The 26,035-nt window shown below is 23.5% G+C and overlaps 4 protein-coding genes across 10 annotated transcripts; 2 read left to right on the top strand and 2 right to left on the bottom strand.

The window, feature by feature from the left end:
- Positions 1–3,940: 3,940 nt before the first annotated feature.
- LOC122710863 (activin receptor type-2A) lies at positions 3,941–8,163 on the bottom strand. 3 transcript variants are annotated; one of them, XM_043929041.1, is made up of 9 exons: positions 7,634–7,700; positions 5,958–6,148; positions 5,704–5,878; positions 5,486–5,640; positions 5,006–5,385; positions 4,749–4,935; positions 4,549–4,686; positions 4,347–4,478; positions 3,941–4,293 (listed from the first exon to the last, which is right to left on the bottom strand). In XM_043929041.1, exons 1-9 carry the CDS (start codon positions 7,680–7,682, stop codon positions 4,108–4,110), a joined length of 1,593 nt encoding a protein of 530 aa, XP_043784976.1. In that variant the 5' UTR covers positions 7,683–7,700; the 3' UTR covers positions 3,941–4,107. The 3 variants fall into 3 exon arrangements, with proteins under 3 accessions (XP_043784976.1, XP_043784975.1, XP_043784974.1); XM_043929039.1 differs by having other exon boundaries at positions 3,943–4,293; positions 5,501–5,640; positions 7,634–8,163; XM_043929040.1 differs by lacking the exon at positions 7,634–7,700 and having other exon boundaries at positions 3,942–4,293; positions 5,704–5,865; positions 5,958–6,095.
- Positions 8,164–8,665: 502 nt separating this feature from the next.
- Positions 8,666–11,378, top strand: LOC122710835. Of its 3 annotated transcripts, none has more exons than XM_043928983.1 (7): positions 8,666–9,036; positions 9,195–9,293; positions 9,406–9,608; positions 9,676–9,829; positions 9,923–10,191; positions 10,494–10,709; positions 10,798–11,378. In XM_043928983.1, exons 1-7 carry the CDS (start codon positions 8,988–8,990, stop codon positions 10,849–10,851), a joined length of 1,044 nt encoding a protein of 347 aa, XP_043784918.1. In that variant the 5' UTR covers positions 8,666–8,987; the 3' UTR covers positions 10,852–11,378. The 3 variants fall into 3 exon arrangements, with proteins under 3 accessions (XP_043784918.1, XP_043784917.1, XP_043784915.1); XM_043928982.1 differs by having other exon boundaries at positions 9,120–9,293; positions 9,923–10,165; positions 10,498–10,709; XM_043928980.1 differs by having other exon boundaries at positions 9,120–9,293.
- A 3,777-nt stretch (positions 11,379–15,155) lies between these two features.
- On the bottom strand, positions 15,156–22,028 carry LOC122710868 (protogenin-like). Of its 3 annotated transcripts, none has more exons than XM_043929057.1 (20): positions 21,579–22,028; positions 20,794–21,056; positions 20,564–20,696; positions 20,326–20,479; positions 20,184–20,258; positions 19,837–20,063; positions 19,570–19,715; positions 19,289–19,448; positions 18,925–19,209; positions 18,664–18,831; positions 18,397–18,588; positions 18,117–18,301; positions 17,877–18,024; positions 17,674–17,763; positions 17,441–17,594; positions 17,228–17,361; positions 16,773–17,126; positions 16,223–16,392; positions 15,934–16,041; positions 15,156–15,859 (listed from the first exon to the last, which is right to left on the bottom strand). In XM_043929057.1, the coding sequence occupies exons 1-20, from the start codon at positions 21,643–21,645 to the stop codon at positions 15,656–15,658; spliced, it is 3,417 nt and encodes a 1,138-aa protein (XP_043784992.1). In that variant the 5' UTR covers positions 21,646–22,028; the 3' UTR covers positions 15,156–15,655. The 3 variants fall into 3 exon arrangements, with proteins under 3 accessions (XP_043784992.1, XP_043784991.1, XP_043784990.1); XM_043929056.1 differs by having other exon boundaries at positions 15,157–15,859; positions 16,124–16,392; positions 18,664–18,828; XM_043929055.1 differs by having other exon boundaries at positions 15,210–15,859; positions 16,124–16,392.
- A 135-nt stretch (positions 22,029–22,163) lies between these two features.
- On the top strand, positions 22,164–25,342 carry LOC122710869 (cell division cycle protein 16 homolog). Its single transcript, XM_043929058.1, has 11 exons — positions 22,164–22,420; positions 22,508–22,660; positions 22,750–22,908; positions 23,063–23,222; positions 23,297–23,549; positions 23,664–23,743; positions 23,831–23,920; positions 23,996–24,305; positions 24,478–24,640; positions 24,728–24,920; positions 24,989–25,342. The coding sequence occupies exons 1-11, from the start codon at positions 22,310–22,312 to the stop codon at positions 25,273–25,275; spliced, it is 1,959 nt and encodes a 652-aa protein (XP_043784993.1). The 5' UTR covers positions 22,164–22,309; the 3' UTR covers positions 25,276–25,342.
- Positions 25,343–26,035: the final 693 nt, after the last annotated feature.

Here is a 26,035-nt window from a genome sequence, read left to right as displayed (position 1 = left end):
GCAACATTTTCGTATATTCTTATGGTATAAAAATTGTCAAGCCAACGATACAAAAATTTGTTACTATATAATATGATTTTGAAAACAGTTACATCCAATGTGCATAGGAACATTCTATTGCTATGAGTCACATTATATTTAAATTATAAGTAAGAAATTATTTTTTTCTTTAACAGTCTTATTTCTAAATTTACATTTCACTAAGTTCTATTTACAGATCTCTGAATATATGAATTATATCTGATTAATTTATTTATAATATAATACAGTTAAAATAAAAATAATTCCATATAATCGAATTTTAAAAATTTACTGAATAATGAATTGTTTAAAATTTTATGTTAACAGTACCAAAAGCAAACAATACGATTAAATGATATATATATATATATCATATACATATATATATATACATATATATATATATATATATATCATTTAATCGTATTGTGTATATATATATATATATATATATATATATATATATATATATAAAATATGAAACAAATTACGATATTGGAAGTATTTTAATACTAATAACAAAAAACATTCATTATATTTACAAATATGATTTTTTAACAGATATTTTATGAGATTATGAATTTAAATTTTTGCATTAATATTATAGTATTTTTTAAATTATATTTTATAATAGTTTTCAATAATTATATAAAATTAGATAATAAAATTCAAAAATATTAATTAAATAACAAAATACTGCAATTTAAATGAGAAATGATGATAAATATCACGTGTCAATGAAATGTTTCGATTTATATTGGACGAAACTAATAAGAATTTTTAGTTTGAAAATTAAAAATTATAATGTTGGTTTACATTAATATATAATATATGTTATATGTGACTGGAATGCCATTGCAGTACTGTCAATATTAAAATCTAATTTCTGTATTTATTCATAAGATATGATTTAATAAAGATAAGCAATGTAACGCGATACATTGTATATCTATGATTTATATCTATTAATTATTAATGTACACGATGTTTCAAAATATTACCTCACCATTGCACTTTCTTCAAATTATTATGTGCTCAATACAGCATAAAATTGCAAATATTTTTTTTTATTATTGTACATAATTTTTTATTTGTATTTCAGTCTTATGTTATGACTGATTTATCTACCAAATGCATTGCTTTCTAACGTTTTATGCAAAAACGTATTAAATTATGAACTTACATAACAATTAGCAATGATGAGATTAAAACATTCTTATGACAATTTTTTAGACAATTTTTACAAACAAAATTTACGACATATACAGCATATAAATAAGAAATCTCTACGAATGCAGTTATCTGCTTCTCGATATGTAAAAGTCCAAAAATTGATTAAATTCTAGTATTGTAATTAACCCATAATTGATTTTAATATAGATTTTAGATAAATAGTGTAACTAATAAACTTTATAATCTATAATTTATTTACTCACTTATTATAATTATATTGTATTACAAAAATGAATATTATATATAAATTTTTTTGTGTTGTATAAAATGAAAGAAATATTATCAATTACAGGTTAATTTTCATTTTATAACATTATATGTTAAAAATTTATAAATACATATTATCGATTTCAATATCTTATTTAACTACAAATTAATATACAAAGCTATAAAATGTGCATATATTACCGTTTTGGCACTGCTAAAATCCAATATTAAGAAATAAAATAACCTCTCTATCTTTTACCTGCTCTGAGAAATTATAATTATGAATTATGATAAATGTTTCTGAAATATAATTAGGCCTTATTTATTGTTACGATAATATTATTATCGTTTATTTAAGTCTGGTACTTATTATCACAGCTTATGTAATGCAATATGCAATTTTTATATAAAACTAACTTAATTTTAAGATCAAGAATTTAACTATTCATGAAATAAAAAAAATACTAATATAGATTTGATTTAAAAATCTTTTTCATTATTTCAATTATCTTTATTTTATTTAATTAAAATAATTCAGAGCAAGTAAAAGAAATCATTTGTTAGAATTGACATATTACTTAAATAAAATATTTAAAATGTGCACCTTGAATAACCATTCTATTAAAAATAGTCCAATTGCAATTTATCATTAAAAATATTAATGAATGATTAAAATATCATGAATTTTTTAAAATTTATCAAATTATAAGATATTAAAACAAAATTTATAATATAAAAACAATTTAATCTAAAACATTAAAGACTGAATCTAGTGAAAATATTTTTTTTATACAATACAAATTCTAGAAATTTGTACAAATATAATTACATTGTCAAAAATTGATTTATACAAGATGCGTTGTTTTATTCGATATTTTCAATTATATAAATAATATATAATAATTATATATTCAAGACCTCATATATCTATGCATACACACTGGATGCAAGACTTAGTTCAAAGTTAGGTCATGTATAATAATTAAAAAATCACTTTTCTTGATAAAATTCTGTGTTATAATGAAAATAAAATATATAAGGAAGACTTTTACTTGGCTTAATAAAATTTAATCCATGAACAATATATAACATCAATTTTGATTATTCAAAGTACATTTTAATAATATACATTTTATACATTTTTAATTTAATTAATATGAAAGTTATTAAATTTAGAAAGTCTATATTTGTTAATTAAAATAGGTATCAATATATTGTCAATAAATTAATCTTTATTTTTCACATTTTTATTGTAAAAGAAAAAAAAAGTCATGGAAAAAATCTTATTTCGCGAAATAAATTAGTCATCTTAAATATTTTATGCTTTAAAATGCAAAAAATCAAAGTAACTCATTTCGTGTAAAAAAGTCCTAATAAATTCCTCATGGCTTCCAATTAGTTAACTTGACTGTTTCTACCAGGTACTTTGTATAAAATTGTTGAGTTATCTTTGTAACAATTCACATATGATAAGACTTATGGATAAAAATTATCCATTGAATGTCCACTTGGCTAGTAATTCATTTTGTTATTTCTGATCAATCATTGCACGATTGCTAACATCAATGAGGAATGAGATTGCTTTAAATTAAAAAAAAAAAAATAGTAATATCATCATAATATCATTTGACAAATTATAATTATTTCAAGAAAAAATAAAAAATAAGAATCTCAATATTTATGTTCATTATTAATACTGCATATATAAAAAAATATTTTTAATTGCATTGTATTTTTCAATAAACTGAGATTTATGAATGAAATGTAAATATTTTTAAGAATAAAAAATCTAGGAACGTTTAATTAAGCTATTTTTCATCATAAATCCTTAATTTTAAACATGCAATAAAAAATTAATTTAATGAATAATTGATTTATTAATGCTTTGAATTTATAAAAAAATAATAATATTTAATAGTAATTATTAGTAATATTAACTGTATAATTTAAATGATATGAATGATTTATGCATAGTATTAATTATTGTGGAATATCTTTGGAAAGTCGATTCTAAAGACTAAAAACACAAAAGTTGATATAATTAATTAAAGCTTATTTATTAAATTATAAGCACTTTATATTCGTTAAATGAAGTGAGACAACTATTTCATTCTTTAGATAACAAAATAGTTCTATCTCCGTCTCATTTAATACGAACTTAAACTTTTTATAACTTTTAAATAAGCTTCAAATATTTTTATATACTAACTTTCGTTTATTTTAAGAACTTTTGTCTGTTCTAAAATAAATTTTTTAAGATGTCCTATAAATATATTAACATTCTGTATATAAATAGCCCAAAGATGAATATTATATTGAGACTATAATTATGTTTAATAAATAACAATAATTTAACAAAATTATTTTTAAATTAATAAAAATATTTCTATTCAAAATTTTATTAGCTATCATAAAATATATCATAAATCATAAAAATAATTTGATTAACTAAATTTATTTTTTTTTAAATTATTTTAAAACATAATAAGAGATCCTCATAAACAACAAAGAGAAAAACAATAAAATAAAAAATAATTATTAAAATATCATATGATATTTAAACATTCCTCATTAATGTATGCGCAAAAATTATGATACAGAAAATGGTTGTGCAATTTAACTAAAACTATAATACACATAAATCAACTACATACTAGATTCCTTAGTAGTAATAGTCTCGTTGGTATTATCAACTCGTATTAATGTCGACGAATTTAAAACAAGCGTCCTACTCAATGTAGCAACTCTTTCCATTACACAAGAAGCTGAAAGACGTGCTTCAGCATCATGATCCCAACATTCTTCCATTGTATCACAAATTGATTGAAGTCCCTTAAAAATAACATAAAATTATGAAAATTAATTTCTTNGCGGAATTTATTTACAGGATGTTTACGCCATGTTTCTAAAATGATTGGCCTCTCTTTTTTATGAACAACACTTTCTTGCATATCTTCTAAAGTAGGATGAAGACCCACTTCATCTTCAAATGGTAATCTATATTCACCTATTGGTCCCTAAAATGCAATTCAATTTAATTAATAATGCAATATTTAATGAACTAAAATATATATGTAAATAATTTACATCTTGCACAGTGCATCGTGAAGCTAATTCCCAAAGTACCAATCCACAAGCATACATATCAATTCGTAAAAACGAATCCCTTGTAAAATTAATTGCTCCTTCTAAAACTTCTGGGGCCATATATCTTCTTGTTCCAACCTATAAATAATAAATCTTATATATTTTAATATATATATGCACATTAAAATATTAATATATACCTGTCCATGAGTATCTCCACAAGGTTTACCAGGATGAAATATCAATGCTAAACCAAAATCTGCTATACAAGCACTCATATCAGCTTTAAGTAAAACATTTTTTGACTTGAAATCTCTATGAGCCACAGCAGGTTTGTAGCCATCTGCTTTATTGGCTGGAATTTCTTCATGCAAATGCATCAAGCCTCTAATAAATTAAAAATCTTATCACAATAGAAGTATATAAGATATTTCTTAAACTTCTATTGAAATATTACCTTGCCATGGATTCTGCTATTCTACACATCTCAGGCCATGTAACAACATTTGCCTTCAAATAATCACATAATGAACCTTTTTCATGATATGAAGTAATTAACCAAAATTCTGCTTGTAAATTATCTCCTCTCTTTTCAACGCCTATAAAACGTAATATATCTTCATGATCCATATGAGCAAGTTTGAAAATTTCTTGTTCAGTTTGCCAGGATTGTTTATCCTGTATTGGAAAGACTTTAACAGCAACAATTTCGTTTTTCAATTGTGCTTTCCAAACAGCTCCAAAACGACCTCGAGCTTTTATTTCAAGAAGTTGTATTGGACGCAACCCCAAATTAGGAGATGGTTGCGGTAATGGAAGAGGTTCTAATGTTGGTACCTACAAAAATTATTTTGTGTGACATTTATGTAATAAGAATAATTTATGATACAATATGCAACTAAAGACTTATAACATTTAATAATTAAGAGATCTGTACATATGCCTTCCAAACCTCGTTGAAATATCCCGACTTTCGACGTCGGTAACACCAGTATAAAAATGGCAAAATAATAGCAAGCAAGAGCATTGGTATTGATATTGACAAAACAAGTGTTATTATTTGTTGTTCCGTATTTGGAACAGGTTCTGAATCTGAAATAATTTTAATATTTTAATTAATAGAATAAATATTTAATCCTTAAAATGAATATTTACCATGAATATCAGGTTGAATAGGTTTAGAAGAAGAAGTTGGATGAGGATCCCATGTAAAATTCTGATTGCACATATTACCATCGCAACAACAAAAAAATAATTCTTTTTTTCTTTCTGCACTATTTTCAATACAATGTGGTCTATCATAGCAATCATTACTATCTAAAAAACATCCCTGAAATTTATAATTTAATCATAAAAATAGAACTTCTTAAAAATAAATATTATCAAATCTACAATTCTTCTTTTTGCACCTTTAATTTAATTATAGACTTTTTAGTCACATTATCAATTTGCCATAGTACATAACAATGATTTCTTTTGCCTGGATCATGTGGTCCACATTCTTCTCTTCCTGAACATTCTTGTTGGGATTCTGTACACATTGTTTCATTATAAAATTCACAAACTGAAGAACCTTTGACATCGTGTCCTAATGAAAATCCTAAAATATAAAGTTTTTTATATTTTCAATAAAATTAAAAAAAAGGCTTAAAATTTGTAATAAAATATTTATAAAAAGAAAACAGTTATAGAAAGTAATTTTAATAATATTATATAATGAATTTCATAAAATATGTGGACATACATTTATTATATTTAATTAAAGAAAAATATTATTTTTTTTATTAATCATATATTGAATCTTCTAAATTCATTGTCACATAATTTATTTTTTTAACATATTTAATTTATCTAATCTAATTTATCCATCATTATTTTACTCTAAAATTATTTTTCTTTTAATTTTAATTTATATATATTTTTTTTTCAATATTTTTTTATCAATATGAAAAACTGAAAATAATATTTAATAATTCTTAATTTAAAACTTAAATATAATATTTTGTTATTAATAAAAATTTTTTTATAATCTTTTTAATTCTTTCAATTTTTAGATATTTTCTTGTTTTATTAAATATTTATAGAAATTTACAAAAAATTTTCATGAAATGAAATTTTAATCTTTCATATCTTTTACATAATAGAAAAACATAAATAAAATATTTGAATCAGATATTTGTGATTCAATTCAATAAATATAGAATAATAAATTACATATATAAGTGTAAAACATTTGATTACATATGCAGTAAAAACAGAAAAACAAACAATCAACCAAGAGTATCATTAAAAATTAAGACAACAACAAACAATATCAGACTTAGGTAGTTTCATCATTTCCAGAATTTCTAATTCTTTTTCTAAAGTGATTATAAAATGCTTATTTCACATCGATCGCATTAACACCGATCACTAAGTCGATGTTTTGAGATACATATATCGTTTCTAATAAGATCAAGAACAGCGAAATCTTTGTCGATTATTTCGACAATATTTGTCATAAATTGGTTCCAATCTTAGGCATTTCGAAAAATATATTTATAATACATTGTTTTTTTCTTTTTCTGTTATATCTTTAAATCTACGTCTCATGACAATAGATTAATATCTGAGAGAAGAATTAAACATCAATTTTATATTTACATTATTGTTAAATAATAATATACTGTGGCGATCTTTTTATACTTGTCACCAGAGGAACAATAATACATCGAAAATACATTTATTGAAAGTTTTCGTTTATTGTTTTTTACAAATATGTACATTTTTAATCTTTTTTTTGACTTTAATTATTTTAATATTTCAATATAAGCTATTCAATAAGTTTATTAAATAGTCTTACAGATGAATTCTTTAGCAAATTTAGAAAAAAACGCGTACCTTTTCTTTTTTGTTATACTTTCTTTTTTTTATTTCCTTTAATTAATATCACAATATAATATCGATTTATAAAACAATTATACAATTTTAGTAAAAATTCAAAATACATTTGATAAAAAAATGATATAATTTTTGAAAGATTTCGTATTATTACGTATTTTAACTTGCAAATAGAACTGTCAAATAAAAGAGAATGTGCAATTACCTAACAATCCTAAGATGAGATATGGCAGTATCGTCGCATATGCGGACATCGTGAACAGATCGTAAAAGCATACCAGAAATATTTTTAAAGTCTAGATGCACGGGTTTACGATGTGATTAAAGCGCCGAACTTTGATGCGCAAGGTCCGGAATTCGCGCTTAGCTGTCACATCTGGGTTCTTTTTTCATAATCCATTTGTATTGGTTTTTCAGATACTATGGCACCATGTTTGCCAAGAAGATTGAAGGCAATAAATTAAAAAAGAAAAGGAATTGAGTCTATTAGCTATTAAGCAAATTGTAGTAATTCATCCACCAACACATCTCTCTTTCTTTCCTCTCTCACATTTATGTCGGAACACAGACACCATGAATTTATATCATTTTTTCATCACTAACCAGTGCGATTTTGAACTATTACAATTATTTTAATAAACGAATGATAAAATTTAATGGATACAAGTATACTTTAAATGTAATATTTTAAAAAAATTGATAAAAATCAACTGAACTTCTGATTTTATAATCCTACATGCCAGACGCACAGCAAATAGATCATAAACTAATAGATGGCAATAGAACATCGACGTTGATAGAAACTTGAGTTGTATTTTACATTTTATTTTTTTAATTACAAAACTTGATTGAGTTATAAAATACTTGCATATTTTAATATTTTATTTAATATAGATTAAGAAAAAAACCAGAAAAAATATTATAAATAAAAAATTTTTACATCTTATTATATAAAAATAATAGTTTTAATATATACATACGGATGATATTATAATATATAATAATTTTTTTTTAATTTTTAATTGTTAAATTCACAATATATAGAACATTTATAATGAAATTTATAATAAGTATTTATAATTATTGTTAAATCAAATCTCTGTCAATAAAGAAGAAGAATATTTCTATCGACTGCATTTGGATCAATTTTAGAACTCGACTAAATATATCGATCATTCATAATCTCGTTTTTTAGTAGTTGCTCTTTATATTTTGTTTATTAGTGACTAATATACAATTTGGAATGTATTTAAATTGCATTCAAGAATTGTCAGTGAACGGTACCTCATGATTCTATCTTCCTCTAACTTAAGACAATCAAAAACTACATTTAGTATTGATGATTTTGACAAGAAATATTGGTGTAACACAGTGAGAGCATATTTAATTGCAGTAAATTTTTAAGGTTAGATGAAGAATGGCACAGTGATTTGATAACTATATCGCAATTGAAGTTTTTTTTTATGAAGTATCATAACGCTTAACGTTTTCTTTATTTTGACATAAATATACGAAAACTTATAAAGAAATAACGGTGTAAATTTAAATGACAAATAATTATGGCAACATCTGGTTCTGATAAAAAACCAAGAATAATCATTTTAGGAGGTAAAAATATTTTAATTTATATGATAGTATATAGCGGAAGTGATAAATAATATAACTGAAAAGAAATTTTATCGTTGAAACAGGATGTGGTTTCATAGGTCGTAATCTTGTAGAATATTTACTTGATAACGATCTTGTGTCTTTTATACGTGTCGTAGATAAAGTACCACCGCAAACCGCTTGGTTAAATGCTAAACATCAACAATTATTTGAGCATCCTTTGCTTGAATTTAAAAGCGCTAATTTAATCAATGCAGGTAATGTAAATATCGATAAAAGTTTTATTTCGACGAAACAATTGCAATAATTATTAACTATGTATTTTATATATAATATATTATAATTAGTCTTTGAATTTTTTGTTTATAGTATCTTGTCAAAATGCATTTTTATCTGATAATCCAATTGATTTTGTAATTAATTGTGCTGGAGAAACAAAAAGTGGTCAAACAGATCCTGTATATAAAGAAGGAATTTATAAGTTGAGTATAAATTGTGCTCAACAAGCTGCGAAATTACAAGTTAATCATTATGTAGAAATATCTTCTGGTAATTTTAATACTTCTGAAAAAGTATGTGAACTTTATTATTATTGTGTCAAATAATTTATTACAAATATCAAGTTTTAATATTTTTTAGCATCCTCTTAAAGAAGAAGAAGCTGGAGAGCCATGGACATTTGTTGCAAAATATAAATTACAAGTAGAGAATGATTTAAAAAATATACCAAATTTGAACTATACAATACTTAGACCTGCTATTGTATATGGTTGTGGTGATAGGAATGGATTAGGTAATAATAATGTATTTTTTATTAAAAAATTAAAAATCAATAAATATAATTTTATAAAATATTCCATATAAAGATAAAAAATTTTTTTTATAGCACCACGTTTAGTGGTAGGAGCTGTTTATAAACATTTAGGAGAAATGATGAAGTTACTTTGGGGACCAGATCTTCATATGAATACAGTTCATGTGAGAGATGTAGTTAGAGCTATTTGGCATGTAGTAAATAGCCCAGATACTATTGGCAAAACATACAATGTTGTTGATGAAGATGATTCAACTCAAGGATCAATCAGTGCTATAGTTTCAGAATTATTTAACATCAATCATGATTATTGGGGTACTGCATTATCCACCCTAGCTAAAGTATGGAAGAAAATTTTTATTATTTTTTTCTTTTTTTTTATATATTTATTTGTGTTATTCTTTACGTATATATTTTATTATGCAGGTTTATATTGTTCTATATGTATTATATATATGCACATATCGCATATTTATTTTTTTCTTAACTTAAAATAAGACAATAATTGAATTAACTATTTTAAAGCACATATATATGTATATATATGTACATATAATAACTATATTTGCTATATATATTTTAAAATGGAAATATTTTAGATTTTAATGTAATTTAAAATTATTTTTGTTTATATGTATTTTAGACAGATATGAGTTCTGTTGTTGAAGAAGTAAATGACAAACATATGGGACCTTGGGCAGAAGCTTGCAATAAAGATGGAGTGGAAAATAGTCCCTTGTCTCCATATATAGATCAAGAGCTTCTTTATAATAAACATCTATATCTGCAAACAGGAAAATTATTGAGTATTGGATTTACTTATCTTTATCCAAAACTCACAAAAGATGCTTTGAAAGAGGTTAATAATTATTTATGTAATTAAAACAATATAATTTCTTTACTATTGTTTTTATTAAATATTTTAATTATTTATTAATTATTTATAGGTTCTTGATGATTACGTAAACATGAAAATATTTCCACATTCTTTGGTTCTATAAATTTTAATATTACAGACTGCCAAGATCAAATATTGAGAAAGCTTACAATAATTTTTATGAAATAATTTTTATGAAATAATTTTTGGAGCGTTTCACCTTGTGCCTAGTAATCTATGCAAATTGCATACTTTGTATTTGCATATTGTATGTTATATACATTACTCGTATTTTACCAGCTAACAAATATTGTTAGTCATGTTTATAAAATAATGGAATATGAAGATTTCATGTAAGCCTATTGCGAATGTGATAAACTAGGATTTAATGTACTTAATTTTATTATAGTTTGAGGTATGAAATTTTTGCATTGTAGAATTGCTAGTCAAGTTTCGACATTACAAATAACTTGAAATTAAAGAATAATGAAGAATGAACGTAAAACTAGATATTTACATGCCTAAATATAATATATTATAGCACATAACATTATTTGGATAAATATTTTAGAGAATTATGTATATCGCCAAAATGCTTTTTATACTAAATTTTTAAGACTGGAAGAATAAATAAAACTGTTAAACAATTAATGAAATCTGTAGAAATGCGAATTGTGTTTTTATATCCATTGCATTCCATTTAATGTATATCTTCCAAAAGCTATTGATTCAGAATAACTTAGAAATCTTTTTATTCCAAGTAAATTGACTGCTTTTGTGGTTATATAAATTTAAAATATTATATCAAATTATATAATGTATTAAATCAAGTACAAATAATATTAATTAAGTTAGAAAATATTTCAAAAATGCCAAATAAGAAAATTAATAAAAATAAGAAAATGAAGAAAATTATATAAAAGTAAACTTAATTTTTGCATAAAATATTATAATAAAATAGCAATAATAGCCAAAATAAAATTAAGAGTAATACTCTTCTAAAATAATTGTTATTAATTTTTTAATAATAAAGTTATTCATTTATGCATTTATTCACTTATTTTTTTCTTATACCTTTGCAATTATTTACAAATGAATATTTTTCAGAAGAATATTGTTTTTTACATGTTTTAATACAATTAATAACGATACACTATCTTACTTTTATTTCAATCATTGATTATAACAAGATACTGAAAATCAACAATATCATTAAATATTTTGTGTATCGTTTTAATACTTTAAACAATAAGATTATAATTTGTAATTTATTATACATAATATATTAAAATATATAATTTTAATATTTTCTGAATAATATATATATATATATATATATACACATAATCATAATAAAAATATATACAAAGTAACTGCACCCTAAAAAATCAGTATAATTACAATAATAGAATAATCATATAGGTTTTAATAAAAAAAATGATAAAGGTTTGTGAAAAAATAAATTAAAGTTTTCTTAATATACAATAATTGCTATAATTAACGATATTAATACATATTTCATTTTTTTACCAAGTTTATCTTTTCATATATGTCTTATATAAAATAAAGTATAATGTCTTGGCTATATCTACTCATTGAATGAGACAATAAATTTTTTGAGGTAAATTGTGTAAACTAAAATCATAGTGCTGTGTAATAGGTACTGAGGTTAAGTTAAAATTAAGTAATGTAAAATATCTACCCTGTATAGGGTGGCAGTTATAGAGGTATATTTACTTGACTAGAGTCGCCGTACAATATAATTAATATTTTATCTATGTATAGCCAATACTATTAGATTGATATTTAATAAAAAATTATTGCAAATGAAATGAAATAATACTATTTTTCTTATTATTTAGTAAAGGTACAAGTTTGAATGAAGAAATTTTATGCATAAATGATAAACATAGTACATGAGTAACAATATGTTATGTACTTAAACAAAATATCGCTAGAATAATATAATAAAGAAATAAATTATAATATTTCTAAATCAACGTATACAATAATTTATAAGACAAACAAATAGTTTTTAAAAAATTTGTAATCAAAATAGCCTCAATTTCAAAATATTTTTTCAAATATAAATCGTTATATTCTAAATGTAACATTTACAATACTTGTCTTTCACTATCTGTAGTCTAAAAATAACAGTGTTTATTGCTTTGTACTTCAATACTGTAATTCATCTTTTGATAATAAAATGCTTAGATAACAGCACGGCGACTCTATTTTTTTTTATAAACTTTAAAACTTATCACATCTTTCTTTTCTCTCTTTATACAATTAGTTATAAATATTATCATACCAATTTAACACCAATATGTTTCAATTCATTTTAAATTTAGTGAATGTCTTATAAACTGGAAACTTTTTATATAAGGTACGAATTAATATAAATAAGATTTGCATAAAGAAAATTACGTTCATAGCAAATAAAACAATATCGCGCTTAACAAATACAGTACATTATGCTGCTAAAAAATAAAAATACTTTATAATACATTGATTAAGATTTGTGTACAATAAAACTAAAATATTTTTTAAAGTGACACAGATGTAACATTTACCATCGAATATTTTGTCGCCATATTAATCATTATATTTTTTTTTCTTTATTAATTTTTTTTATCTGTTATTTTTTTTTCCTTAAAAATAATACCATTTTCTTTACAATATTCATAATTTAAATTTCATTAATATTAGAAAATTGTACAAGCTTAATAATTAACATATACATACAGTGCAAAAAATATTTTAAAAATCAATGCAAAAAAGAAAACAAATTCATGAGCGATCAGTTACTAGTTGCCTATAATTATATATCAATTCTCGTTTTTTATTTAACTCTAACATATGAATACTTTCAACAAATATAAAAGTATACTACTATATGTGAATAACATAAAATGTAACAAGTTGTGTTAAATATGATAACAAATGGAAAACAAATCATTTAAATAAAAATCACAAAACAAGCATTCTATCAGTGAAATGTATCTATGTTTCATAACAACATAATTTGTCAAGAATAAATAGCTAAAATAATTTATGTTAATAAAATTGAGATTCTAGAATAATTGTGATTATAGAATATATAACAAATTCATAAATGGTGTTCAAATAAAGTTATGTTTCATGAAACTGTAATCAGATCTTGTAAAATTTTTTAACAATTTTACTGAGTTTTCATAAAAATAAATTATGAATTAAATTTAAAAAAGTTCAGATATATAATATAAAAAATCTCTATTCATAGCAACATCATTTCAACACAAAGCAGAATTGAAAATGATTTTAAATTATATGTTTAACAAATTATTTTGTACAAAAATGTAAAACTCTGCATAATAAATATATGATAAAATCTCTAGCATGTGCAGCTTGAATTAATTCTATTTTTACATGATTTCATACTGTGCTTGTAATGACTATATTATTGCATAAATTCAGTGTAATATGATCATTTAAAATAGTACTGAATGTAAAATGTAATAAATAACAATTAATGGAGGTACACAATAATAATAACATGACATATCTACGTCTCACTCTAAAAGATATAGCTTATACTATCAGGTACTGTGTTGTGGGTTTTTCTGTCATGGTAACATGCACCAGTCTGGAATATGTATTTATAGTTTTCTTTCATTTTTACTTTTTGCTTTGTATGATGTAGTTAACTTTAAATGTCTTGTACAACATAAAAGACTTATCTTTATTATGTGAACAGGAAAAAATATATAATATTATATATTTTTAATTACATTAATATTTGAATGATTTGAATTGTTTTATTTTTTAAATATTTTTTATATATATTAAAAAAATTTTATTTTTTCCTGTTCTTATAATTTTTAATAGCATATACTACAATTATTAATATTTAGTATAAAAAAGATTCTATTAAATTAATATGGACATTTCAATTACTTTTTTTAAAAATGTTTGATATCTTATTTTTTTTAATAGAATAAATATTTACCAAGATTTGTAATGCTACATATATAATTAGATTATTTGTAATAAAAGAAAAAACTTAAGACTATATTTTTCATACATAAAATCTGATTAGTATTTTTCTTAATTTCTTAAAACCTAAGAATTTTTTGTTAATTTAGATATAGTTAATAGAAAATTTAAAATTTTGGAATGATCAGTACTATATTGCTTTTTTAAAAAGCAATATATATCGTGAAATAGATTAGGCCATACCCGTATTTAGATAATAATTTTGTTTTCTAGTTTAAGGAATGTATTGTTTATGTCTTTTACTAATATTCAAAACATGATATTTTATGAACATATTTATAATTAATAGATATCCCATGTGTTAATATATCAAGAATTTTGATATTATTCCATTTGCTTGATTTCCAATTTTACATTTTTTTTTTTTTTTTTTTTTTTTTTTTTTTTTTTTTAATAAATATCATCTCAATAGATATATGAGCAAGTTATATAATGAATATTATTAAGTATCATTAGCATATCTGTGCCATGGTATTATTTTATACAAAATCAAATCTAAAAATTATTAGATTTTTTCTTTTCAAACTGTTAATATAGAAATACTGTGTTGTCAATATTACTAACTTGCTTTGAAACATTATATACAAGATAATAGTTAAAAGATTCAATGCACTTTTAAACTATTATTATTTACAATAATCTGGATGCATTAGTATTTTTATTTACAAGTTATGCTATATTAAACTTGTAAAATATAGTAACTTGCATTGCTTCATTAAGAATTTTGTTCTTGTAATTCATACATACATTTGTATGTACATTTTTTCATTTGTATATATTCATATTTTTTAATCAAATAATTCAAGTTGCATGAAAATTTTTACATCCTACCTGTAGCACGGGAGCATAGGTGGAAAACATGAACACGCAATTATATTGCCTAATGTTTTTTTTCATCCATTTGGTCCAAGCATCGGAACAGATATACACATAGATTTTGATAAAGATGTATCTCCATCTGGACAACCAGAATTATTATTTAAGCTGCTATTACTACTTTTTAAAGTACAATTGACCATTGTGAGTTGCGTGCCATCTAAATCTTGTTCTTGATCCTGCTTTTGTTCACCCAAGACAACATTGTCCATTATTTTGTACTATATTTTAAAAAATATATTAGTTTTATATATTATAATAATTTTGTATTATTTAAAATACCTCACTAAAATACCTGAGAATTTTTTGTTGTATGAATATCTTTTGGTTCACCATTTATTTCCCATGATGGTAATAAAGGTTCTTTTACGCAAGACTCAAGAATACCATTAGATTTTCCACCCTATAATAATGTATGTTTTTTTTACATTTTTTATTTAAATTTAATACTATATTATATGTATTACAAATACAATTTTACATACTTTAGTATCTAAATGAGGATTAGTAATTGGAGATGTGGGACAAAGAACAGCAAGTTCAATTTCATTAGGTACCACTCTACTATTTATCTGTTGACTTACTGATGTAGACATTTGATCTGTACAACATCTATTTCGTACTGAAGTACGATTTTTTGTAGATTGTGCTGTTTCTCTTAAAATACGAGCATTTTCACATTTTTTTCGACAATATATACTGCATAGACAGATTTTAATAAATCCAATACTTATGCTTACACCAAGAATTACACCTAAAAATAAATAAATATGAAATAATGGATAAGAATGAAATATTAGTAAAGAAAAATTCTACTCTTTTTTTATTTTGTTACTTTTAATTTTTTGAAACTTCTAATTGATAGATGATGACAAATTTTAAAACAAAATTCAGTTTTAGAGATTAATGTTCTATTCAATAGAAATTAATCCAGTGAATTGATTATTTTCTACATTAATTATTTTTACAATATTAATTTTTGTAACTTTTGTAATTAACAGTATGATGAAAAAATTAAAGAATAATAAAGAAGAATAAACATCTCTCACATCCCTCATATTCTTCCGATTTAGCAGATTGTTACTTTTCCGATGTTTAAAAATGTTTTTTGTCTAAATAAATAAATTTACTCACCAAGACTTTGATCAGATCTTATATTTTGTGATGGTTTTTGTGGATTTGGTGGATTTGATGAACCACCAGTAAGAATTATTATAGGATCTGATAATTTACCATAACCAGCTTTTGTCATAGCCTGTACCATAACAAAATATCGTTTCCCCGGAATTAATCCAGGTAAAGTTGTCGAAGTTTTATTACCAGGTACTGTCACATTTCTCCATGATTTAACTGAATCCATTAAGTCCATGGTATATATAATGAAATAATTTTGTATAATACCATTTATATTACTTGGTTCCTTCCATGCAATTCGTATTTTTGTATTATTTATTAAAAACCATTGTACTCCTTCTACTTTGCCAGGGACTGAAATGAATTTTTTTAAAAATTATTATATGAATTAAAAATTACTATAATGTTACTTATTTAATGATTTTATAAATAAATATGATATTTATTTCACTTACTATCTTCATTTGTATAGCATTCTACAGACTCACTATAAAAATTGCTTTGGTTTGTATTATTTTGAATGGCCCTTACTTTAAATTGATATAATGTAAATGGTTTTAGTTTATCCACATTTGCTTTTGTATCGTTCCTATAAAAAATATATTAAAAATAATTTAATTTTAAAAGATTAATTTAAATTATAATGAAAAAATCAACTTATTACATACAATATAGAACACTTAGGATTATCTGAATTTGCTGCATGAATTGCATGATAACATAATTCGAAAGAATTTATTTCATGCACACCATTTAGAGACCATGTCACATTTATAGAAGTAGATGAAACAGGAATTGCTTCCAAGGCCATTGGTACATTATCTAATCAATAAATAAAAATAATATATAAAATTAATATTTATCATAATGATAAGCAAAATTATTAATATAATATTCTTACTTGTACTAGTTTCTATTTGTTTTGTTAAACAGCCTGTTGCTTTACCAGAACTTATCATACATAAACCCATTGTAAAAGAAACATTTACATCTAAACAAAAAGATTCATAGAAAATTTTTAAAAATTTCACAATACAATATATAATTTTTACAATAAATATATAATTTTTTAAAAATAAAAGATATATCATGTTTAGTACTTACTAAGATTAGTAAATACATATTCGGTAACATTTTGCGGTAAAAAAATATTTTCTAATTTATGTCCACTTTGATTTTCACAATAAATTTGCCAAAGATCAAATTTCGATTCAATTTTATCATTTTCATTAACATTTATTTTCCATTTCACCTGATATGATAAAAATTATTTTAACATTAGTAATATAATAATTTAAATATTTTTTTAAAATAAAATATAATAAAAAAAATTTGTATATTAACCTTCACAATTGAAGTATTTACTATTAATACTTGTACATCCACAATATTTTTGATAATAAATTGATTAGATTCAGCAGGTGGCATAGTAACAGTAGTCCACTTTAATTGTGATTCAGTCACATTAGGCCAACCTTGTTTTGTTCTGGCTAATACTCTTAAATCATACTGTGCTCCAGGTTTTAAATCTTTAAAAATATGAATAATTAATTTCAAAATAAAACAGAAAAGAAAAATTTAATGATTATATAAAAGAGAATAATTTATATATATTTATGCATACCAGAAAGTATATAGGATTTATTGTTAGCGGATAAATAAAAAACCCGAGATGATGGATGTTCATGCAATCTAAACTGTAATTTATATTCTACCACAATACCACGAGACTCCTTTTTAGTTAATGGCTCCCATGATATATTTAACTTTGTACTACTAAGTATATTCACATTTACTTTTGGTGCACCTTTAGGAACTGAATGGAAAATAAAACTTATATTTTTTAATTCTTTTTTGTAATTATTTACTATAATATTAAAAAATAATGTACCACTTGGGGCTGTAGAACACAAAATGGTGGCTGATTGATCACTAGGACCATAATTGTTCCACACTCTTATATAGAAGGAATAATTAGTATATGGTTCAAGAAGTTTTGTCACTTCTACTGATGTAGAATTACCCGGTTCAGGCGGAGAAACTTCTTCTTTACCTCCTTCTTTATGATAATATATAAAATGTTAAAAAATGTTATAGTATTTTTAATTATTCATTATATGTATAATATTTTTACTTCGGTTAAGAAACTTACCTACGGGACTATAATGGACGGTATAAGCTTTAATACTGCTATGTGATAGAGACTTTGGTGGTACCCAGGAAATAAAAATTTTAACTGGTGATAGAGCACGACATTTTAAAGAGGTAGGTGCAGCAGGGCTATTACGAGATGTATTTACTTGAAGCCGACCTGCGGCCCAAATTTCTCCTGCTGAATTTACAGCAACACATTGATAAATACCAGCATCAGATGGAACTGTTGCCGATATTGCTAATTCCATTTTATTAGATTCTTTTATATATATAGTTCTACGTCCTATAAAAATATTTACTATATATTTTATATTTTATGTATAAATATAAATAAATATTATAACAAATAATTAATTATATACCATTGATTGTGATATTTAATGAATCTTTTAACCAATATATTTTAGGCACAGGTACACCTTGTGCTTGACATTCAAATCTTGCAGTTCTTCCATTTGGACATATTTGATTTGTAGGTATTTTTACAAATGATGGTGGTATTAATATATTCACTGTTACATTCTGAAATATTTTGTATATGTGTGTGTGCATAAAGATATATATATTATATTATATATTTTTTATATTTTGTAATGTATTTTTAAAATGATTATATGTAATAATAATCTTGAATATTACTTACTTGAATCTCCACATTATTTGTAATAAAATTTTTTACAGAACATATATAAACTCCTGCATCAGATACACTCACATTTACTAGTGATAATATACTAATACCAATACTAGAATTAAGCAAAATGCGAGGTTGTGCAATATTATGATTGGCTAAAATTTAAAAAAAAAATTTTAATCTATATAATATATAAATAAATCTTTATTTATTGTATTTGTATTATAAATATCATTATAAGACTACTAATATTATTAATATATATATTTAAAATACCAATATAGCGAGGAATAAATGACCACATTATAATTGGTGGTGGGTATCCAGATGCAGCACATGCTAAACTAAGATTTGATCCATTTAATAACCAATGATTGTATGAAATTTGTGGGAATAACAATGGTGGTATATACGACCCATTACCCTCAGGTTGTGAAATAACAGTTAATTTTGCTTCTTTACTTTTTTTAGTTTTTTTTAGGAATTCATTATTTACTATGCATCTAAAAATATAAATAATTCATCATTTTTTTTTTATAATTTTATTGTATGAAATGCTTTATGATTTATATAAATAAGTGTATTTTATTATTATTACTTATTAATATAATATATGTACATACCTATATATACCAGCATCTGATAACTTCGTTGCTTTTATGTACAGAACACCTGGTGGTACCATTATATACTTATTACTAAAATATAAAAATTTTAATTATAATAAAATATTGAATTATTAATTTCTGTCAAAGAATTACTTACTTTAAATTACTCTGATTGGGCAATAATATTTTTTCATTATGCTGCCATGTGATATTAGGAAAAGGAACACTATCTATTAAACAAGATAATCTTGTAATTTCACCTTCTTGTACAGTTATATTTTCTGGAGACTCTTTAAATATGTAAGCAAATTCTAAACAAAATATATAATTATATATTGTAATATTAGTTATAAATTTTTAAAGTTTAATAGCAATATATTAAATAGGAAACTTACCTGCGATTTGAATAAATGTAGGTGATGATCTTAAAAGTCCAAAATTAGTATGTGCTACACAACGGTACTCATCTTTATAATAATCTCTAAAATTAATTGTAGTAATGTTTTTTTCTTTAAATTTCTGCACCATCTATCACAATAATAAAATAGGTAATAATTGATTTAATTTTAAAATAATATTAAATAATATAATAATAATATAATAATATCTTTCAATGTTTTTATACCTTATGTAAATGAAGAGAACCATTTTTGAGAAGAGTACAACGTGTAATACCACATGGTGGTGCTGATATTCCATTGTGTAACCAAGAAATATTTTGATTTAATCCAGTTATACAAGTGAGTGTAATTCCTTTTTTCCCTAATATCACATGACCACTAGGTTGAACTTCCAATGTTATACCAGAACCTTTGGTTGGATTAATATTGAAGCCTTCTGATTTTGACACGTTTTTATTATGCAAACCAATTCCAATTTCTTTAACACCTAAATATAAAATATATTTAAAATTATATGTTAAAAATATGTTAAAATATGTTTTAAATTCTTATAACTTTTTAAATAATATAATTAAGAAATATATTCAAAAATTATATTCATATCATAATTATAATCATTATGTATAATCAAACTGTATTTCTACAAAATTATATTAATTTACATGTTAAGATAAAATAAATTTTTTGTCATAATTAAATTACCATTTTACTAATTAAATATTTAATCATTTTAAAAATTATGTACATCAAAAATTATTTTCATGCATATTATAATAATATAAACATACTACAAAATACTTAGAAAATACATAATTGTTTTTTTAACATTAAGTATTTAAACATTCAAATATTCTTATTTTAACAAATAATATATGCTTCATAAAAAAAGAAATATCGAAATTCTAATCATTGATAAGAATACAAAAGAAAAGACGTTAACGCATGGTTTAGTATATATCAGTTTAAAGAATATAAACAGATTAGATAGGAAGAAAAGAGGGAGATGCACCTGCGGCATAAGCGGGCTTTAGCACTTCTGTAAACAAGATGCTCAGTAAAAATACTCGCGCCGCCATATATTCACACTCATTGGCACTAGTTTCACTGACAAATCTTAGCCGAAATATACCGTCGATTTGGTAGACTTCCTTGTAATATTCGTCGCCGCATGTTTGACATCGCCTGCAAGAGTTTTTGGCTGTTCCGTTTGCCGAACTCTTACCCTTCTTTAAGTTTTATTCTGGTTTTTCACATTATCATTAAGCGAAATAATATATCGTCACCGAAATCTCGAGGACGTCGACAATACCGAGAGTTACACGGTCGTCGCGAATAATGCTTGATTAACTTCGTTTGCATTAGCACGCGATTTATTCGTTTCTTGCCATCTTCTAACTCTACTAACCTTGTTTATATAATTTTTGAAGTAAGGAAAGAAGATCCAAAATTCTTGACTATATGCTGCAGTGCTGCATGCGGCAAATTTTTGAAACAAAATGATATTTTCTTATATAGCGCTATGTGTATTTTCTCTATATTTTTGACCAATAATATTATTAAAAAGTTATGACAACTTTATATAATTACTTATATAATTTTAAATAAAATTGAAATTTAATTAAAATAATATAATAAAAATTTTATATACAAGAAGCGATACTATATCAGTAATAAGTATTTTAGCATATAAACATTTCCTTATAAGAAGGATATACCTAACCTCTAAAATTTAAATTAAATATGGCGCGTCAAAGTGGTATTTTAGATTGCGAGAAAATGCATAATTTATCAGACAATAAAAATATTGACTTAGATAATTGTAGAAAATTAATAAAATCGTACATTGATTTGGTAAAGTTTCAATATTCATTAAGCTTTGTAAGCTTTGTTTAATTATTTTAAACTATTAGAGAAAACTGATTACTATTTTATTTGCAGCATCTATATAGTGCCGCTTTATTTTGGGCAGATAAAGTTGTTTCATTAAGTAATGAAGATCCTAAAGATGTATGTACATTAGCACATTGTATGTATCTAATGAAACAGTATCATAGAGCTGCTCATCTTATCAGACGTCGTGGGTTAGAAAAGGTAAAATTTAATTATAAAATATTTTAATAATATTACAATATTGTAGTTTATTGACTTAGAATACTTATTTTATAAATGTTATTTTATAGACAGATGTAATGTGTCACTATTTAACAGTAAGAAGTCTTTTAGAAGCAAAAGAATATAATGAAGCTTTACAAGTTATTAATGAATCAGAAATATGTACAAATATAACACAATCAGCTTTTGGAGATCGAGCAGATATATTAGAAGATGCACCTAAAAATGTATAATTAGTATACAATATTATTTATTTTATACATTATTTTTAATCACAAATTAAATTATTTAAATTTAATTTAAATTTAATTTATAAAGTAATTATGTTGTAAATACAAAATAATAGAATAATAAATATATAAAGTAATTTGTATATTATAGGTACAAAGTTCAATATTATATGTGAAAGGAAGAGTACATGAAGCTATGGATAACAGAGCAATAGCAACTGATTGTTATAAACAAGCTCTACATTGTGATGTATATTCATATCAAGCATTTGAAGCATTAGTTCAAAATCAAATGCTCTCAGCTGCTGAAGGTATAAAAATGCAACACAGTTCATAAACATCATATAAAATAAACACAAGTAATCTTATGATATAATTTTAATAGAGAAAGAACTTTTGGAATCCCTACCTTTTGGTGAACAATGCACAGAAGCTGAAGCAGAGTTCTTACGACTATTATATGAAAGTAAATTGAAGAAATATCAAGAACCATACAAAAAACAAGTGCTAGCAACTTGTAGTGTTATGGGAGTTCTTGTCACAGACAGGTTATTAGGTAATTTGGATATGGAAGTTACAGAAGCAGAAAGACTATATTATAATTGTGATTATCAAAAGTGTTTTTCACTTACAGAAAGGTAATTTTTCAATAAAAAAATTTATATATAATTAAATATATATTTCATATATAATATATTTTATATATTTTTTAATTTACATATTTTTTTTATATTATCTCTTTTTAATTTTAGGATATTAAAAAAGGACCCATATCATAATTCGTGTTTACCAGTGCATATTGCTTGCTTAGTAGAATTAAAAAAGACTAATGGTAAATTATAAAAATCAGAATAATTATTAATAATAAATATAATTATTAATAAATTAGAGTTTTGTATATTATAGAATTATTTTTCAGCTTTATTTTATTTAGCACATAAATTAGTTGACTTATATCCAGATATGGCCTTAGCATGGTTTGCAGTTGGATGTTATTATTATAGTATAGGTAATTACAATTCTATTATATAACCAAAATTTTAAAAAAATTTTTTTATGAAACATTATATTGTTTTAATAATAGGAAAAAGTGATCCAGCACGAAGATATTTAGCAAAAGCTACAGCATTAGACAGACTATTTGGTCCTGCTTGGTTAGCTTATGGTCATTCTTTTGCAGTAGAAAATGAACATGATCAAGCAATGGCTGCTTATTTCAAAGCTTCTCAATTAATGAAAGGATGTCATTTGCCTCTTTTATATATTGGACTTGAATGTGGTTTAACAAATAATCTTAAATTGGCTGATAAATTTTTCCAACAAGCTCAGAGTATAGCCCCAAATGATCCATTTGTTATACATGAGATGGGAGTTATATCTTTTTATAATTTAGAGTAAGTATTTTGATATATAAGCATTCTAATATTATCCCTGAGATTGAGTTATTGTAATGTGCAAAAGAGAGGTTCAAAATTCACTCTGCAACCTGATTAGTGTACTTCCACCCTTCCACGGTTTTTGGAAATCTGTCTAATTTATCAAGAGTTGTCATTTCATCGAATACAGTTACAAAACTGCTGAACGGCAATTTAAGGAAGCCATGAAAAGAATTCAAGGTGGACTAAAGGATGTTATTCTACCTAGTAAATGGGAGGCACTCCTAAATAACTTAGGTCATACTTGTAGAAAAATGAAGAAATATGGAGAAGCTTTAGAATATCATCAACAGGTTAAAAAATAAATATTGAAATAAAGATTTTTTTATTAAAATTATTATTTTAAATTATGATTGATTATAATTTCTGTATAATTGTAGGCATTAATGTTAAATCCATTAAATGCATCTACTTATTCAGCAGTGGGTTTTATTCATGCATTAATAGGAAATACACAAGAAGCTGTTGATGCTTTTCATCGAGCTCTTGGACTTAGAAGAGATGATACTTTTACAACAACTATGTTAACTTATGTTATGGAACAACTTATAGAAGAATCACCTCCATATCGTGGTATATATATAATTAATTTTTATTATATTTTATCAAACATATTTTCAATAATTTTCAATATTTTTTAGATGCACCAATTGATATTCCAAAATATAAATATCCTGCAAATAAACATCAAGAAACAGATAATGCAGAACCTTTAGAAAATACAAATAATATAGCTGAATCAGCAAATCAAGATATTGATAAATTAAGAGTAAATTTATTTTCTGGATGGGGAGAAGATTCTAACAAAGCTGATGACAATACTGTTGATAAAGTGGAACGCAATTCCCGAGATGTGATTGTGAATTATTCCAGTGATATTAGTTCTGAAGTTGAAATGTTAGATTCATCAACTGCTCATATAGAATAAAATATGCAAATTTTTTTATATGATAAATAGATTTGTCTATTCAATAAAACAATTGTTTTGCCTTAAAGATTTCTTTTTTGTTCAAAGAATCTTTTTTTATTTTTCTATTTTCTACTTATATACAATATATAAAAATTTAATAGATATATATTTAAATATAATGAATATTTATATCCATAATTTATTGTAATAATTTATAAACAAATTATATTAAAAATAATAATGATCCAAAAAAAATTTGATTTATAAAAAATATTTGTTCAAATAAAATTTATTTCAAATTTTATTTATTTAATCTATTTTTTATCAATATATAAATTTAATTTAAAAATATGTATACCAATTTAAAAAATTAATGATTCAATTTTGTATTTTATCGCATATATGAAATTCCACAAGGGCGCGTTCGCGAACTGCGCCGGTGGTTTCCAAAGATGGAACCTGCTAGTGAAAAGGGGAAAGGGAGGAACAGATCTTCAATTCAGTTCGCAGAGTGGAGCAATGTGGAGAAGAATGGGCGTTCCGTCTCCATCGTTTCTGTATCGACATTAAATTGAACATAAGGAGAAATAAATTTTATTTTCAAAAAATTAATAAATTAATTAAAAATAGGCGATTCTAAGAGTTAAAATAATTAAAATATTATCCCCCGGCGAATAATTAAAAACCCGGCGGGATCAAATATTTAAATTTTTTAATGTAAGATAATTGTTAATTAACTAATTTATTAAATTCGCATATTTAACTTTTTTCGTATTTA

Source organism: Apis laboriosa, unplaced genomic scaffold (genome assembly GCF_014066325.1).
Source record: "Apis laboriosa isolate Shangri-la unplaced genomic scaffold, ASM1406632v1 scaffold158_cov153, whole genome shotgun sequence".
NCBI lineage: Eukaryota > Metazoa > Arthropoda > Insecta > Hymenoptera > Apidae > Apis > Apis laboriosa.
The sequence above is the reverse complement of the archived record's forward strand: the minus strand, read 5'-3'. Positions and strand labels throughout refer to the sequence as shown.

Bases quoted from the DNA above. Each gene is read 5' to 3' on its own strand.
- LOC122710868 (XM_043929055.1), bottom strand. From the start codon at position 21,645: ATGGCGGCGCGAGTATTTTTACTGAGCATCTTGTTTACAGAAGTGCTA. The intron at 20,064-20,183 runs GTATGTACATAT...TTATATTTTTAG, and splicing joins TCAGATGCTGGTATATATAG to ATGCATAGTAAATAATGAAT. The intron at 19,449-19,569 runs GTAAGTAATATT...AAAATATTTCAG, and splicing joins CAAATAATGTGGAGATTCAA to AATGTAACAGTGAATATATT.
- LOC122710863 (XM_043929041.1), bottom strand. From the start codon at position 7,682: ATGTCCGCATATGCGACGATACTGCCATATCTCATCTTAGGATTGTTA. The intron at 5,641-5,703 runs GTAAATATTCAT...AAATTATTTCAG, and splicing joins TATTCAACCTGATATTCATG to ATTCAGAACCTGTTCCAAAT. The intron at 4,687-4,748 runs GTATATATTAAT...TATTATTTATAG, and splicing joins GTGGAGATACTCATGGACAG to GTTGGAACAAGAAGATATAT.
- LOC122710835 (XM_043928980.1), top strand. From the start codon at position 8,988: ATGGCAACATCTGGTTCTGATAAAAAACCAAGAATAATCATTTTAGGA. The intron at 9,609-9,675 runs GTATGTGAACTT...AATATTTTTTAG, and splicing joins ATTTTAATACTTCTGAAAAA to CATCCTCTTAAAGAAGAAGA. The intron at 10,192-10,493 runs GTATGGAAGAAA...TATGTATTTTAG, and splicing joins CATTATCCACCCTAGCTAAA to ACAGATATGAGTTCTGTTGT.
- LOC122710869 (XM_043929058.1), top strand. From the start codon at position 22,310: ATGGCGCGTCAAAGTGGTATTTTAGATTGCGAGAAAATGCATAATTTA. The intron at 22,909-23,062 runs GTATAATTAGTA...TGTATATTATAG, and splicing joins TAGAAGATGCACCTAAAAAT to GTACAAAGTTCAATATTATA. The intron at 23,744-23,830 runs GTAAATTATAAA...ATTATTTTTCAG, and splicing joins AGAATTAAAAAAGACTAATG to CTTTATTTTATTTAGCACAT.